Source organism: Ursus maritimus, unplaced genomic scaffold (assembly GCF_017311325.1).
Source record: "Ursus maritimus isolate PB19 unplaced genomic scaffold, ASM1731132v1 scaffold_14, whole genome shotgun sequence".
In the NCBI taxonomy this organism is placed as follows: Eukaryota; Metazoa; Chordata; class Mammalia; order Carnivora; family Ursidae; genus Ursus; species Ursus maritimus.
This window is the reverse complement of record NW_024423786.1, coordinates 55,693,866-55,707,214: the sequence shown is the minus strand read 5'-3', so window position 1 is coordinate 55,707,214 and position 13,349 is coordinate 55,693,866. Positions and strand designations below refer to the sequence as shown.

The window sequence follows — 13,349 nt, the reverse complement described above, 5'->3', positions numbered from 1 at the left end:
TCAGTTGGTTAAGCATCTGCCTTTGGGGGCGCCTGGGTGGCACAGCGGTTAAGCGTCTGCCTTCGGCTCAGGGCGTGATCCCGGCGTTATGGGATCGAGCCCCACATCGAGCCCCACATAGGGCTCCTCTGCTATAAGCCTGCTTCTTCCTCTCCCACTCCCCCTGCTTGTGTTCCCTCTCTCGCTGGCTGTCTCTATCCTGTCGAATAAATAAATAAAATCTTAAAAAAAAAAAAAAAGCATCTGCCTTTGGCTCAAGCCATGATCGGGGGGTCCTGGGATCAAGTCCCACATGGGACTCCCTGCTCAGCGGGGAGCCTGCTTCTCCCTCTCCCTCTGCCTGCTGTTCCCCCTGCTTGTATGCTATCAAATAAATAAGTAAAATCTAAAAAAAAAAAAAAAAAAAAAAACCCAACAAGATCTTCAAAGTATTCAGTTGGGGGCGCCTGGGTGGCTCAGTCAGCGAAACGTCAGACTCTTGATTTCAGCTCAGGCCATGATCTCACGGTGGTGACATCAAGCCCCATGCCAGGCTCAGCGCTGGGTGTGGAGCCTCCCTAGGATTCTCTCTGTCTCTCTCTACTTCTTGTCCCACTCTCTCTCACTCTCTCTCTCTAATAAAAAAAGTATTCAGGTGAATTTTGCTTTTTTTTTTTTTTAAGTAGATTCCGCACCTGGCATGGAGCCCAATGCGGGGCTTGTACTCAGCGACCCGAGCTGAGATCGTGAGTCAGATCCTGAACCGACTGAGCCACCGAGGCGCTCAGTTGAATTTTGCTTTTTAAATAGTTCCAACTTCCCATCAGCACCAAGCTCTCCAGAAGCAGTGTGTTCCTGATTTAAAATGCGTGTCTGTCCAATAACAAACAGATCTGGATTTGGTATAAGGAGAAACTTGACTCAAGTAACAACAAACTGATCCGAGAGGTACAAGGATGTCAAGTCAGACAGAAAGGGTCTTGTCTTTTCCACGTAAGGGGAAGTTGGACTGATGGGGGCGTCCAGCGGGCTGCAGGACCAGCGTGGCTGGACACAGTAGGGCCTCCTGTGGTCAATGTGTCCTCATTCTCGGGAGAAATGGACTAATGTGGGAAACAAAGGCAGAAGAAAAATTATTACATTTCCTTCCTACCTACAGCCCACTGACAAGCCCTTGAAACAGGCACGGTGACATTACTCTAGGGACTCAACAGCCCCGATGTTAATACTTTACTAAGGGCAAGAGGCAATCTTAGCCCAACCCCCAGGACCCTGTACGCCTACTCTGACATATAAAAATTCCTTTGGAAACTTCCTTCATCTCTACCCCCGAAGATACATGTTGGCAATCAGACCCCAAGCATATGACCCAAGGATATACATCTGAAGGGTCTCATGACTGAGGGTTTATTAGACGGTAATAAATGACGTTTTCCCATTAATAGCTACCTCCTCAAGGTCCTGGAAACCTTGCTTCCAAAATTCCTTAGAGACTTATGCTGTCCTTAACCCCTCCCAGCTTGCAAGTATATAATGGGCCACTCCTCATGACCCCAGTGCAGCTCTTTCTGCCCCCAGGGCCTGTCCCTGTGCTCTAATAGAACCACCTTTTTGCACCAAAGCTGTCTCAAGAATTCTTTCTTGGCCGTAGGCTTTGAAGTTGTCTTTGAACCCTAACGTCTTTCCTACATCACGGACCAGGAGCTGGGTTCCAGTATCAGTGTTTCCTCAGTCCTGAAGGCGACCCAAACTTCAGGTCTCCTGAGTGGAGAGAGCCTGGTAACCGTGGGGTAAGAAAGGGGTTGCAGGGAACCCTTGGTCAAGCCCCAGAGCTGCAGGAGGGGAGGGCGAGGCCTCAGCATAGCAAAGGTCACAAGTCAAAACAGAGGGGCCTGCCTTGCATGCGGTGACATCACTGCTGAGTGTCTTTGTTCTTAGAGGAAGGGCACAGAGCCATAAGGACCTCATCCCCAGACTGACTCCCAACACCAGAAGTCAGCAGTCCCTCTTGTCCCATTCAGGCCTATCCCCTCTTGTCCCAGCTCTGGACAAGGGGGCGCTCTGTGGGAAAACTGAGTCAGGACATCCCAGTCCAGGAGGAGGATGATGCAGGAGGGGCTCTGAGCTGTGGACAAATGACGGGTGCGCCCACTGGGCATTCTGCTCTGAGCCTGTGTCCTTGTGGGCAGGAGGGTCCTGTCACAGCAAGGAGGCCTGGCAGGGGAGGCGGAGGCCAGAACCCTCGTGCTTGCAGGCTCAGCCAAGTGCCCCACCCCTGCCTGTCACTCAGGATCCACGGAGCACTATCCAGTCGAGTCCGACACTTGAGGGGAGCCAGGAGCCCTGACCAAACCAGCGCCAGTGCCCGAGGGCTGCCCCATCAGGAGATGTGGGGCCGCGGTCCCAAGCTCTTTCAGATCACAGGTTCTAGCAGGGGAGCTCAGATCAGGGTGCGGGGGGCCCAGGACACCATCCAGGGAGGATCGCTCCTCGCCTCTTTTATGTGGCTTTGGGTGGGTCTTACTTTCATGTGCACCTGCCCTTGGGGCCCTCACCAGGGATGGCTGTGAGATGGTGAATGCATAGGCAGGCAGGAAAACCTCGGAGGGGCTGGTTCCCACCCAAACGGGGCTGGACGTGTCTGCAGGCTGGGTCTCCTAGTACCCTTAGGGGTCCCCACCCCAGTCTCCACCCTTGGCTGTGGGCTGGGGTCCCGGTATTCTGATAGGTCCCCACTTTCCCCAGGGGTCTGCACCCTAGTCCTTGGCCAAATGGCGTCAGAGGGACCAGAGGGCCAGCAGCACTGCAGCCAGGGTTTGGGGGGCCTTGGAAGGACCCACTGTAGCTAAGCAGGAGGTAAGGGAGGGGAGGCTCAAGAGACAAGTTGACCAACGTAAAACCATTTTGGTTTTAGGCTAACCCTTAGCCTAAAAGTCATCAGGTCATAAAAAGAGAGTCACAAGATCTGACTCAAGGAAAACCACTAGACCCCACTCCCTATAGCAGTAAAAACCACAAAGCCTGGACATACTCAAAATTGCTCCCTGTGGGTATATCCACAACCCAAGACAAAGGAAAAACTCACTTCAATGTAAATGATGAACCCAAAATTAAAGAGGAAGCACCTCCCTGTAGGGTTAGCTAATTAAACATAAAAAACAGGGGTGCCTGGGTGGGCTCAGTGGTTAAGCATCTGCTTTCCGCTTGGGTCATGATCCCTGGGTCCTCGGATGGAGTCCCGCATCCGGCTCCTGGATAAGCAGGGAGTCTGCTTCTTCCTCTGCCCCTCCCCCTGTGTATGCACTCTCAAATAAATAAATAAAAATATTTAAAAAAAAAATGCAGAGTAGGCAGATCCATAGAGAAATAAAGTATTTCAGTGGTGGCAAGAAGGCATGGTTTCCTAGCTAGTTTGGCCTTTCAATTCATGTTGACAAATGTAGATACAATTCACATACCATATGCTCCCACTTTTAAGAGTAAAACTAGGTTTTCAGTTTTTTGTCTGTGGGCTGTTCATAGCTGTGCCATCCCGACACCGTCTGAAGGAAATAGATCCCTTTACATTTCACATTCTCGGGGACTGACTACAAACTAGCTCTGCCCTGACCTTCCTTGCAGAATATAACGCACACCTGAGTTTTCTAACGTGTCCCACCTGTGGCCATGCCCACCTGGGGCCGCGGGGTTCCACGCGGAGACTCAGGGCACGTTTGTCTGAGGCCAGTGAAGGGGGGGACGGAGGGCAGGGCCTCGTGGTGTCACGTCCGGTCAAAACCCCGGGAGACCTTGCCTTCCCTGTGGTGACGTCACCGGTTCTTGAGCTGTGCTTAAACACGGAACAGGTGCTCCGTCCCTCCCCCCGTGGTGACCACGGACGTAAGGACCACCGGGTCCTTCTGTCTCATCCCCATCGGGCGCCGCACAAGGGAGGCTCCGCGGAGAATCTGAATCAGATTCCCGGGACAGAAGGATGACGCAGCCGGTCAGCCGGCCAGGAGAAAACTGTGCTGGGAGCCCAACTCCTAGTATGCAGATGAGACACGTGTGTAGCGCCGGCTGTCAGTCAGGATGCAGGAGGCGGGGCCTGGGAGAGCTGCCCAATCCAGGACCACGGGGCGGTGCCGGGACTACCGTCCAATCAGAACGTGAGTGGACCCAGGCTGTCCTATCACGGTGCGGGGAGCTCGTAGTCCGGGACGAATGTCCAATCAGGGTCGCGGGGCGTTAACTCCGAAACCCCAAGCAATCAGCTGGCAGGACCTGAAGCATCGCCCAATCGGAGCGCGGGGCCTGTAAACCGTCCAATCAGGCCTGAGGGCGGTCCCTGCTAGCCCGGTAGGTGTGGCTCTCCGCTGGTGCCGGCTGCCTGGCCCCAGTCCTGAGCAGCCAAGGTGTGGGTCCGCGCGGCGGGATAGGACGCCCGGAGGTCCCGGAGCAGGACCCCCGAGATGGTGAGTGCGGGGGCCGGAGGGGTGGCTCGATGCAGCCAGAACTAAGTGGAAGCGGCGGCGGCGGGGGACTCCGCACCCGCACGGGCCGCACCTGAGTCCTTGGCCGGTGGACCTGGGGAGGGAGGCAGCGCCGGGGGGCGGGGGGAGGGGGAGGCCTGGGGTTCGGGAGGGTGTGCGGCCTGACAGGAGCTCGCTGCTTGGTGAGTTGCAGGTAGAGACTAACCGGGTGAGTTGTACAAAGGAAGCTTGATTTGCAGCAAGGAGGAGACCACAGGGAGTAAGGTCACAGGCGCTGCGCCCCTGCGGGGGGTGAGTGGGTTTCTTTGGTTCAGGGTTAGGGCGAGTATTCACAGAGGGGAGCCCGGTCGTCGTCTGTAAAGGTGTTCTAGCATTTCTTTTCCTTTAGTGCCTGTGGTTCTTGGTCACGTACTTGGAAGAATGAAGAGGTAGACCAGACGAAGAGTGGTGGGCAGCAAAGCAGTATTTCTTGAGCGAGAGTATAAAGCTTCCAGAGAGGGCGGGGACCTGAGCAGGTTGCCCTTGGAGTTTCTGAGTTTAGGGGTTTTTTAGGAACTCTTTTGCGGAACTATCTTAAGCAACGAGGGTGTCCCGAGTGGTGCCAGTCCGGGCTTTGATCAAGGCATCTGTCTACCTATTAGGTTCATGTTTAGGTGCTGATATCTCTTTGGGCTGACACCTGCGGGCTTGCGTCTCAACTGCCTCTTCGTCGTAATAGTGACAAATGCTTTGTAGTTAATTGCTTCGTTTTGGGACATTTTGCTGAAGTCATTTCTGCAAAGGCTGCAGAACAGAATGCTAAGGCGGTCCTGTCTAAGCTGCAGAACAGGACGTTCGCGTGGTTCTGTTTTAGCAGTCCCAGCTCCCATCTTCTTGTTGGGGACCCTGGCTGTGACTACCTGACTGTGCAGCTAACTCCTAACACTAACTCCTAACAAGGGCAGGCATAAGGTTGCGCTGGGGTAGTTAGAAAGCGTTCCTGGAAAACCTGCGTCCGAGGTGATGGTAGTGAAGCCAGTGCTCCTCTGGGGGCTGAGACTCCAACATTATAACCCCGCAGAGGTAACTGTTGGGAGTGGGGAAGGGGCAAAGGGCCTGCTCCGGGAGCCGGATCCACTGGATACCACTGGTCTTGCGCTGTTATATCGGGGGCGGGGGAGGTGAAATCGCAGATGTGGGTGCAGCACGTGCTTCCCCCGTCGGGGCTGATTCCCGTCGCTCCAGCGCGGGGAGCTACCCGGCTTAATTTTGTCCGGCTCGGGTGCGGGACACGGGATCCGCTTGGGTCACACGTGGGTTTCTCGGATCCCCGCTGAGGTGCCCCATTGTCACGTGTGGGGCTCCGCCTTCTGTGGAAGCATTCCCAGCGTGTTGTCGCCTGTAACCTGGGTGCCTGCTTCCCGAGTTCCCGTGCGTTCTTCACACGCTGTGGACGTCCGTGCTCTTCCCTTTCTACCTGCTGTTGGTGTTTTCTCCAGGCCAGGGGCTGTCATGTCTCCGTTGTCCGCGTGGATGGACTCTTCACATTTGCAGTAAACTTGCACTTCCCCGTCGCTTCCCGTGCAGATCACGCTAGTTTTGTTCCAGCGGAAACCTCTTCCTTGGCTCAGGTCATAACCTGCTGGGTCTTCCTGCTTGAGTGTTCTCCTTGTTCCCGTGACTGCGAAATCCGCAGGACTCAGATCTGGTCCACAAAGTTGACAAGGGAAATGATCCCCTGTAGAGAAGCAGTCTTCCCAGGGCCCTGCGCCCAAATGTCTCCATCGCTGCCCCTGCCCCGCAGTACCTGCTTCCCCTTCCCTAACCAGGGGGGCCTGTGCCTGCATCCGCTGGTTTCTGACAGGGTATTCGTCCATCCCTCTCTTAATGCCAACTGTTCTAATTACCAGTAACTTGAAAACTAAAACGGTCAGTTATTTTACCCCCAAACTGAGTTTATTCTGCAGTTGCAGAGAATTGCAATTCTGGGCGTATAAGGCCCCACAAAACCGCAGGCAATTTGGAGAACAGAGGGGAGGTAGGCTCTCTCAGAGAGGAAAGGAGGGGCCGGGGTGGCTGTGCGAACACAGGGGTCTTGGAGGAAACTGGGAGCTGTCCTCATGGGCTGGGTGGTGCTGGAGCTGGAGGCTGGCTTCCTCCCACTGGGGCAGTGAAGTCCCAGGGAAAGTAGTGTAGACTTGCAGGGTGCTGGACCTCCTGCTGGGCGCCCAGTGAGGACCAGGGCAGGTCCCGAGGGCGCCCCCTGCTGGCCCCCACTCCATCCCAGATGGGCTTTCCTTGTGTGAATTTCTACCTTTCCTCCATTTGACTGAAATGTTTCCTAGGAAACATCTCTGAGTAAGAGGGAGGTTTGCATTACTTAGTGGGTTTTCCCTCAGCGCGGGGAAGGACCTCTCCTGGTGGTGTGTCTTCTGTTGGAGGGAACGTTTGTAGCGGTGGAAGCCAGCGGAGGCCACCCCTGAGCAGTGAGGAGGACGGGAGGGCGACACTCTCAGGCGTTGCCGTCTGGTCTGCGTGTTTATCGGGAGTGTAAGACGGCAGAGAATCTGCTCACTGTCTGCATCGTTCTCACAAATTCACAGGCGGTAAAAGACAAAACAGGAGTAACAGTTCCAAATCGTGTGGTAGTTCTAACCCAGGACCCTGGGTGTGGAGCAGCCGACTGACATGTTTCCTGGCCCCCATTCCAGCCTGGGGGACATTCTCGCCGTGGAGGCAAAGCTGTGTGGCTCCCGGGGGTCCCTGCTGCAGGGAGCTCAGGGCGAGGAGGGAACTGGGCCATTTGGGAAGAGGCAGTGTGGGTCAGAACACGGGCTTAGCCGGTCAGGTTTTTGGAAGAGTAGCAGAACTTCGAAGATGTTTCGAAAGGTGTTGTTTTGCACAGAACTGTTTGGAACCAAATGTTGCCCGGTAAGACAGCCTGTGCGGTTGTGCGCTGAGAGACACGAGTTCAGGTAATAAGCCCGCGTCCCCTAGTAGTTCAGGGGAGGGAACGACTGTGATTTCAGAGCCTGACACTTGAGAAAAGGCAAGAGGACGATGACTTTGTCACGGGTGCCAGTGAGCCTGTCCCTGAAAGGCCAGAACCCCAAGAAAGGGTCCCCCGCCTCCCGCAAGGGTCTTGAACATGCAACAAGGGCGTGTGTCTCCGTGGAGGAGGGAAGATGCAGCGTGAGGGAAAGGAACCCGGGCCAGGGCCTGACATCCCGGAAAGCCTGGGGCGCGGGTGTCGTCGGCTGCCATCCAGCAAGACAGAAATCTTGACTGTCCCCTCGCACGCGGTGTGCAGGGCAGGCAGGCTGTGCTGTGAGTCTAGACGTGTCACCTGCATCCAGGAGCCCCTTCCGTGGAGCGTGGCCACACCAGGGTCGGGGGCAGATCCTGACGGGGGCCCTTCCAGCGCGACTGGAGAGAACCTGGAGGTGACTTTTCAGGGGACGAGACTCCAGGTGGCGGGAGTCCCGCTGTCGTCTCCCTCCGCTGAGTGGGCGCCGTGAAGGTCGCTCTCCCAGAGCTCGGTGGTTCTGAATCGAAGCCACCAGTCTTCTCCAGTATTGAAGCCTAGGGCGTTTTGTCTGCTGCAGGTCAGAGGAGGGGGCCCAGTGGACGTCCTGCGAGGTCTCCGTGCTGGGAGTTGGGGGGCTCCGGAGGGGAGGGAGTGCGGCTGGGAAGGACCGACCATGGGGCTTGCAGACACCGTGTTCGGGGGGGATCTCTGCACAGCGTGTCAGTTGAGTGTCAGTAGTGACGCGAGTGTGTCCCGCTGGGTCCGAGGACCGAGGGTGGTGCCCACTGTGACCGTGTAAACGCGGCCTTACAGAACAGAGCTGCTGAAGGCCCTGGCTGGTGACACGGGCGCCCTGGTCACAGTGACGCGTGCGAGCTGTTACCCAGGTAGAGGTGACGTTTGCTCAGAGAATTGCAGCCACAGGACCGCACTGGCCTGTCGACACGAAAGGCTTCGGTGCAGTGAGAAAACCTAAAACCGTGCCTAAAACATCCCGCCCTCCCTGACGGAGGGAGCTGTGTGACACCCATTTGTGCAGACAGGCGTCCCTGGATTGTCGGTGCACAGGGGGGACCCGGCAGGTGTGCACTCTGTGTGGCTTATTAACGTTTCTGTGCTCATACCCGTTAACGAGCACATGTTGTTTCAGGCCCGTGGGTTCATGACGTCCAGTGGTGACTTGTGGGAATTGTGAACTCCCTGGTGGGGCCAGATTGTTTTTACGTCCAAACCAGACTTCTCTTTTTTACTGGACTAAGAGGTACCAGATTTACAATATTGTGCGTCCTTTTCTGGACCCAGTTGTTGGGTATCTCTTATCAATTTTCTAAAATATCATTTGGGCAAAACATACCTTTTTACCAAGACAGATATTTGCCTGTGGTTTCCTAGAGCAGTGTTTCATTTTTGTTTTTTTTTTGGTTTGTTTGTTTGTTTTGTTATTTTTCAGAGAGGGAGAGAGAGTGGGTGCGTGTGAGTGTGGGGGTGTGGGGAGGGGCAAAGGGAGAGGGAGAGAATCTTAAGCAGGCTCCATGCTCAGCGCAAAGCCTAACGTGGGGCTTGGTCTCTCGACCCTGAAAAATGACCTGAGCTGAATACAATCAGGAGTTGGGACGCTTAACTGACTGAACCACACAGGTGCCCCTTTTGTTCTTTTTTTTTTTTTGAAGAAATATCAGCAAAATGGTTTCTTTTGGCCTCCAGGTAGTCACATCTGGAGCCAGAACACTTCATTTTTAATTAATTAATTAATTTGTTTGTTTGTTTGTTTGTCCGGGGGGGGGCACAAGCAGGGAGGAGGGGCAGAGGGAGAAGCACACTCAGCGCTGAGCCGGGAGCCCGATGTGGGATTCGATCCCGGGACCCTGGGATCATGACCTGAGCCGAAGGCAGATGCTTCACCGACTGAGCCCCCCAGGTGCCCCTGGAGCCAGGAAACTTCATGATGCCAGAGCAGACAGTTAAAGCACAGCATCTAATAAGTTTGGGTCATAGGCGCCATTTTTAGTTGATCCCCATTGGAGGTAAGAGCACCTCATTGTCTCCGTAATAATCAGGTCATGGGCTCCCTGGCAGGCATGCTGACTTTCTGCATGAACGTTTGTGGTCTTACACGTGGCGAACGGACAGAGCCCGGACTAAGGGCACATAACGCAGCGTGTTGCCTTCCAGGGACTTGGAATCACGATATGTACCATTTTCAGTTTCATTTATTTTATCTTTATTTTTATGTGTGTATGTATGTATTTAGGTAATCTCTCTACCCACGAACTCCCCACCCTGAGACCGAGACTCGCATGGTCTGACTGAGCCAGTCAGGCGCCCTGCTGTTTTCAGTATTTAAATAAGACCCATCCATAAGCCACAGGCACTGCGTCAGTGAGAGGCACTCGCCGCAGGTTACACAGGGAGTCGGAAGCTGAGCCATCAGCGTTCAGCAGTCGTGGGAGTTTCATGTGGGTCCGAATGTAGTGCTCGTTCCCGGATCAGACGCCCTGTGTGTCAGTCCTGAGTGTGAGAAAGTGCAGTTTTTCCTTAGGGACTTTATGTCCTTGGAAGGCAGAAAGCTGTAACAGGTGGATTCTGTCTTCCTGTGAAGAGTCTGGGAAGGGAGCAGAGAATGAAGTCATCCGTGATTCATAACAAAGGAGAGCCTGCAAAATTCTCCATCACCCAGATCGGCTTCTAAGATTCAAGGAAAGTCAGAACGACTGTGCAGCCCTGGGTCTGAGCGCCCCAGTGTATTTCTGTTACTTTCAAATGAAAGCAAATCACATTCGCCATCCTTACAACTGAAATACAAAAAATGCACTGCGTAGTTCCATTACATTGAAAATTTGCTTTCAGTGGGAAGGATGTCAGCGTGTGGGAGTTGGGAACAGCAGGGTGCCAAGAGATAAATAAACCATGTTCAAGAGGCCTTTTCATCCCCTGATGAGGTATTTTGAGTCCCTTCATCCAATTCTAGAGTGACTTTCCCTTTTTGGGAGACTGAAGTCCTGCATGATCCTTTCTGAGGGAAGAGAGCAGGAGGTGAACAGAGGCGCAGGAACTCACGTGGAAATGGTGTCGGTGTCCCAGGATCTCAGTGAAAGGGAACCGGTCCAGACACAGGCACCTGTCGAGGTTCATGAGACCCCCCCCACTACGGGAGCAAAGTGAGCTCCCTGTGACGGGGGCTGCTTGACACCAGGGGCTCGGGCATCAAGAGTGTAGCTCCGGGGTCAACAAGGACGGTCAGAGTCCTTCCCCATCTGGGGAGAGGTTTCTCCAAGCCCATCAAGAGGGAATCGGGGGAAGAGCCCCTGTGGTTGGTGGAGCCCCGCCGGTGGGAATGCGGAAGGACTGGGAATGGCTGGGAGGAGGGCTCCGGGCACCGGGGGCATCGAGGCAGGTAATGATCTTTTCTCAAATGTCCTGGCTTTTTGCAAGAACAGTGCAAACCAGTGGACATGTGGGTTTTTAGGGGGTTTCAGTTGCCAGAGGTGAAAGTTAAGAATTTCAGCTGTCTGTCTTGTGGGCTCTGAGTGAGCTAGTTTCCCAGAGTAACGACATACGCGGGGGACACGGTTTCCCATTCCATCCTGGTGCTTTTAAGTAAAAAGAAAGATCCCGGCTCAGCCCGTCAGCTGCTGCCTGGGTAGATTCCACATGTGAAGAAAGACCCGCGGTTACATGGAAGCCAAGCTGGAGTCCCTTGTAGCGGCCACGTACAGGTTCACGGGCTTGGTGTGCAGGACTGGGTGGGAGTCTGCAGTGTTGGGAAAAGCTTCTGTAATTGCTCCACGGGGATTTCCAGCGAGTGTCATCATGTCTTTCCAGAAGAGAGGCGTCTGTTCCTCTCTCCTGGGTCAGTGTCATCCCTCGCGTGTCCTGGCCTGCACCAACACGCATGGGGAATAACGTGTATAAATCAGGGAAACTGTTGGCAGGTTGCATAGCTGTGTTATGGGGGTGCCTGGGTGGCTCAGTCGGTGAAGCGTCTGCCTTCGGCTCAGGTCATGATCCCGGGGTCCTGGGCTTGAGCCCCACATCGGGCTCCTTGCTCAGCGGGGAGCCTGCTTCTCCCTCTGCCTGCAGCTCCCCCTGCTTGTGTTCGCGTGCTCTCTCTCGTTAAATAAATAAAATCTTTAAGAAAAAGAAAAAAAAGAGAGAAAAGCTGTGTTATGTTCTTCAGCAAGATATGGGGGTTCTCAGTCACTGAGGACACTTCTGCCTCAGTCCAGGGAACGTGAGACATTTGGGAGAAGCCTTATCTTTAAAGATGCTCGGATTTAATAGACAGAGGTGAGGAGGGAGCAAGGGCAGGGTCAGAAGACCAGGGAAGGTCAGCGGAGTTTCTAGAAAGGTGGTTGGAGGCAGAGCCCGGTGCGGAGCCGCTGCTGCGTATCTGCGGACCGTGAAGCCGGGCAGGAGAGCAAGACGCTTCAGAAGCCATTTGTCTTCTCTCAGTTGTTTGCCTCAGTTAATTTCAAATGTCTTTTGTAAGGAGGCGAACTTAGATTCCTGAAAATATTTGCAGGTCTTGAGGTACGATTAAAATGTGTATCGTATTCAGTGTTTTGGAATCGTGACTTCCTAATTTAGTTATCAATTACAAGTTCGGGGAGATCGGAGGTTCCCCATAAAGGCTGTTGTAACTCTTTCTTTCTTTTCTGTGTTAGATTTATTTATTATTTTGGAGGGAGAACGCCGAAGCGAGTGGGGGAGGGGAGAGGGTGGGAATATTGGAGCAGATGCCTGCTGAGCGGGCAGCCACTGAGAGGATCTCGGACCCAGGAGGTCGTGACCTGAGCCAGAACCGAGAGTAGGACACTTAACCAACTGGGCCCCGAAACACCCCACGGCACTTTAGTTCTAAATTACATTTGGGTCAGTTGGTTCATTTTGTTAGAGATGCATGTGAGGAGGGACCATGGTTTTGAAACCTAAAACTGGCCAGGGTCCCCGTCGGGCGCCCTCTCACAGCGCTTTGATGAGCGGAATCCATTTCCTGGTGGTTTTCTCTAGACCCAAAAGAATTTTCTAAACACGGTTTCTAGAGGAGTAGCCTCGTTACAGAAGAAATCAGACCAAGGCCCGCGCATTTCCGTCAGGCACGGACCCAAGAGCAACAGCCCAGTTCTATCCAGGCGCTGGAACAAAAGCCAGATGACTAGTCAGAGAGGACAGGCCCCTGACACGGGTCCCCAGAGACCCTGCAGAGCGCAGGCGGGGAGCGGGCTCTGAGCCCAGGACGACACTTAAACCCCCCCGGCTCAGGGTCGGGAGAAAGCAGTGAGCGCCGTGGGCACTGGGGGACCCGCACCGGTGCGCTCAGCAGCTTGGAGAGGCTGGGGTCTGCTCTGGTCCGTGCTGATAGTCAGGTAACACTGACCTTAAAGGTAAAACCGTCAGTTACTTTTACGGGAGAAACGCTTTATCTGGGGTGAGTGTGTGGGTCAGTTGGTTAAGGTCGGACTCCTGATCTGGCTCATGGCTCAGGTCGTGATCTCGAGGTCTTGAGACGGACGCGTGCTCCGTGCTCGGTGCGCGGTCCGCGGGCGCCCCTCTCCGGCTCGCTCCGCCCCTCCCCCATGCACGCTCCCGTCCAGACAGACAAGCAGTCGTAAAGAAGAATGCGTCTCTCCGGGAGTATCAGAGAACTGTAATACAGTCTGAGGAAGCCCCCGCAAAACCACACGCAAGGCTGGGGAAGAAAGGGACCACGCTTCCTTTTAGAGGAGAGGGGGCCTGGGGAGTGCCTGCCCGACAAAACATCCAGTGGAGCCAACTGGAGGGGCCACGTGTTGTGGCTTCTCATTGGCTGGCCTGTGGCTGTCTCTCATGGGCTGGCCTGTGCCTGTCTCTCATGGGCTGGCCTGTGAGTGTCTCTCATGGGCTGGCCTTTG

The 13,349-nt window shown here is 54.5% G+C and overlaps 1 protein-coding gene across 4 annotated transcripts in view; it reads left to right on the top strand.

Moving 5' to 3' along the window:
- Positions 1-13,349, top strand: part of LOC103681662 (zinc finger protein 77-like) — a 74,062-nt gene that overhangs the window by 46,492 nt on the left and 14,221 nt on the right. The window contains exon 1 of one of the 4 annotated variants that reach the window (XM_040629650.1): positions 4,320-4,433. The exons of 1 other annotated variant lie outside the window; for it this stretch is intronic. In XM_040629650.1, coding sequence (XP_040485584.1) covers positions 4,431-4,433 — 3 coding nt within the window. In that variant the 5' untranslated portion in view covers positions 4,320-4,430. Of the gene's footprint in view, positions 1-4,319; positions 4,434-12,546; positions 12,843-13,349 lie in introns of those variants that run through there. 2 more of the 4 variants (XM_040629652.1, XM_040629651.1) reach the window with 2 other exon arrangements.